This window comes from Abramis brama, assembly GCF_963993115.1.
Source record: "Abramis brama genome assembly, chromosome: 22".
NCBI lineage: Eukaryota > Metazoa > Chordata > Actinopteri > Cypriniformes > Leuciscidae > Abramis > Abramis brama.
This window is the reverse complement of record NC_139984.1, coordinates 34511416-34513915: the sequence shown is the minus strand read 5'-3', so window position 1 is coordinate 34513915 and position 2500 is coordinate 34511416. Positions and strand designations below refer to the sequence as shown.

The window sequence follows — 2500 nt, the reverse complement described above, 5'->3', positions numbered from 1 at the left end:
CTCCCTGTGAGCCCCACCCCTCTTTAGGGAGGAGCCCCGCCCTCCTCATTAGCATACCGCATATATCATAACACCGTGCTCATGCAGATCCCTCACTTTCTGTGTGTGTGTAGTGTGTGTGACCCTGGAGCCGCTGGAGGGAGCCGAGACGTACGTCAACGGGAGGCAGATCAGCGAGTGTGTGCTGCTCAAACAGGGTGAGTGTGTTCTGGAGGAACCTCTTCAAAGTTCCGAGAACTATTGGCGGAACTTCCCGGATTTTGGCGTGTTCGCACCGCAGGAACTAGGAGCGAGTTTAGCTCTAGGAACTCCTTTTGGAGGAACTACTTTACTCCTCCTTCAGAGTCGGTCTAAACCAGCGCTATAGGATCTACAGTGACGTTAGTGTTCGCTGATTGGCCGAACGCACGCGGAACACCAGCACACGCCATTTAAAAAAGCTGTGTAAACACACAGATTATAGCCTATATTTACTCCAGAAACTAACTCTCAGAACATGAAGAAGCCTCTTAACCGTTACGCTGAGCAACTTTGAGGCGAAACATGATCATGTGTTTCTGCTCTGCTAGCAACACTGGACATCAAACACACGCCACACGCAAATAACTTTGGTTACACTTTATTTGGATAGTCCACTTTAGACATTCTACTGACTATAAGTAACTTTGCAACTACATGTCAACTAACTCTCATTAGAGTATCAGTAGACTGTAAGGGTTCGGGTTAGTAGAATAAGTTGACTTGTAGTTGCCAAGTTACGTATAGTCAGTTGAATGTCTGTTGGAGATCATCATAATAAAGAGTTGTCAGATATTAAGCAGACAGTCTACTGATCCTCTAATGACGGCTAGTTGACATGTAGCTGCAGAGTTACTTATAGTTAGTAGAATGTCTAAAGTGGACTATTGAAATAAAGTGTTACCATAACTTTACATTACGGTCTACTTTCTGTGTATAGCTGTTCTTTCTGATGGCGTATGAGACAGGACTGTTAGACAGATCGTACACTAATGAACAGGAGAATGCGAGCACTGTTTGCTCAGTTGTTCTCAGCGCCGTCAGAATGAAAGTCACAACAACAAGCGCGTCACTTCAGGGTTCCTACTGGCGGTGCGAACACAACCAGGAAAGTTCTCCTAAGGGAACCATTAGTTTTCTGGGAACCACCCTGGTGTCTAGAGTTCCTAGAACTACCCGGTGCGAAAGCCCCTTTTGTGTGAGTCCGCTGTCCTCGTGATCACATGACCCTGAGCTCAACCTATGGTGTCGCAGGAAACCGCGTGGTGATGGGCAAGAACCACGTGTTCCGGTTCAACCACCCAGAGCAGGCGCGAGTGGAGCGCGAGCGCAGCCTGGACCAGCAGGGGGAGCCGGCGGACTGGAACTACGCGCAGAGAGAGCTCCTGGAGGAGCAGGGCATCGACATCAAGCTGGAGATGCAGAGGAGGTGCGCCACACACACTTACACACACTGACTGCAGCCCTTAGGGGTGCGGGGGAAACCCTGGACCACAAAACCAGTCACATGGGGCAATTTTTTTAATAAATAATCTTTCCACTGATGTGTGGATTGTTAGGATAGGACAGTATTTGGCTGAGATACAACTATGAAAATCTGGAATCTGAGGGTGCAAAAAAAAAATCAAAGATTGAAAAAATCTCCTTTAAAGTTGTTCATTATGTTGGCGATTGTGCGGCATTCACTCACTCAAATAATTTTTTTATGTATTTACGGTAGGAAATTTACTAAATATCTTCATGGAACAGGATCTTTACTGAATATTCTAATGTTTTTTGGCATAAAAGAAAAATCAATAATTTTGACCCATACAATGTATTTTATAAACCCGTGCGACTCGAGGCTGGTGACGTGATCCAGGGTCACATTCATGAATCGCAATTTCTACTGATCGAATTCTAACTTCTACTGATTTGAATCGATTCACAAATTTCATAAATCGATTTTCTGAAGTGTTACACTTCTTTAACTTCGCAGTTCTACTTACAGTTACTTAAAGTTATTGACGTTAATCACAATAAACTGCGAACAAGGACTCAATGCAGGGTCGCGCTGACGGACACACAGATGAAGAACACACACAGATGAAGAACACACACAGATGAAGAACACACACAGATGAAGAACACACACAGATGAAGAACACACACAGATGAAGAACACACACAGATGAGCCTCTCACATTGTAACGTGCTGGAGAAAGCAGGCGAAGGCGAGGATCTGTCTGCAGGGTTTTAATGAAATAACACATAGAACAAATAATAAAGAACTCCAGGGATAAAAAAACAAAACCACGAGAATGACCGAACTAGAAGCAACCATACATGTACAACAACTGACAAAATAACAAGTGAAACACAAGGGCTATAAATACACAGGGGCAAACAAGCTTAACTAGGAAATGAGGAAACAAGATACACCTGGGGAGACTAATCAACATGGAAAAACTACTTAGGACTACAGGACTTGGCACATGACAGG

At 44.4% G+C, this 2500-nt stretch overlaps 1 protein-coding gene across 1 annotated transcript in view; it reads left to right on the top strand.

Annotated features, from left to right (window-relative positions):
• LOC311073700 (kinesin-like protein KIF1C) overlaps positions 1-2500 on the top strand; it is a 37520-nt gene that overhangs the window by 23793 nt on the left and 11227 nt on the right. The window contains exons 18-19 of the mRNA XM_084099647.1: positions 114-197; positions 1273-1447. Of these exons, the coding sequence (XP_083955773.1) occupies positions 114-197; positions 1273-1447 (259 nt within the window). The remainder of the gene's footprint in view (positions 1-113; positions 198-1272; positions 1448-2500) is intronic.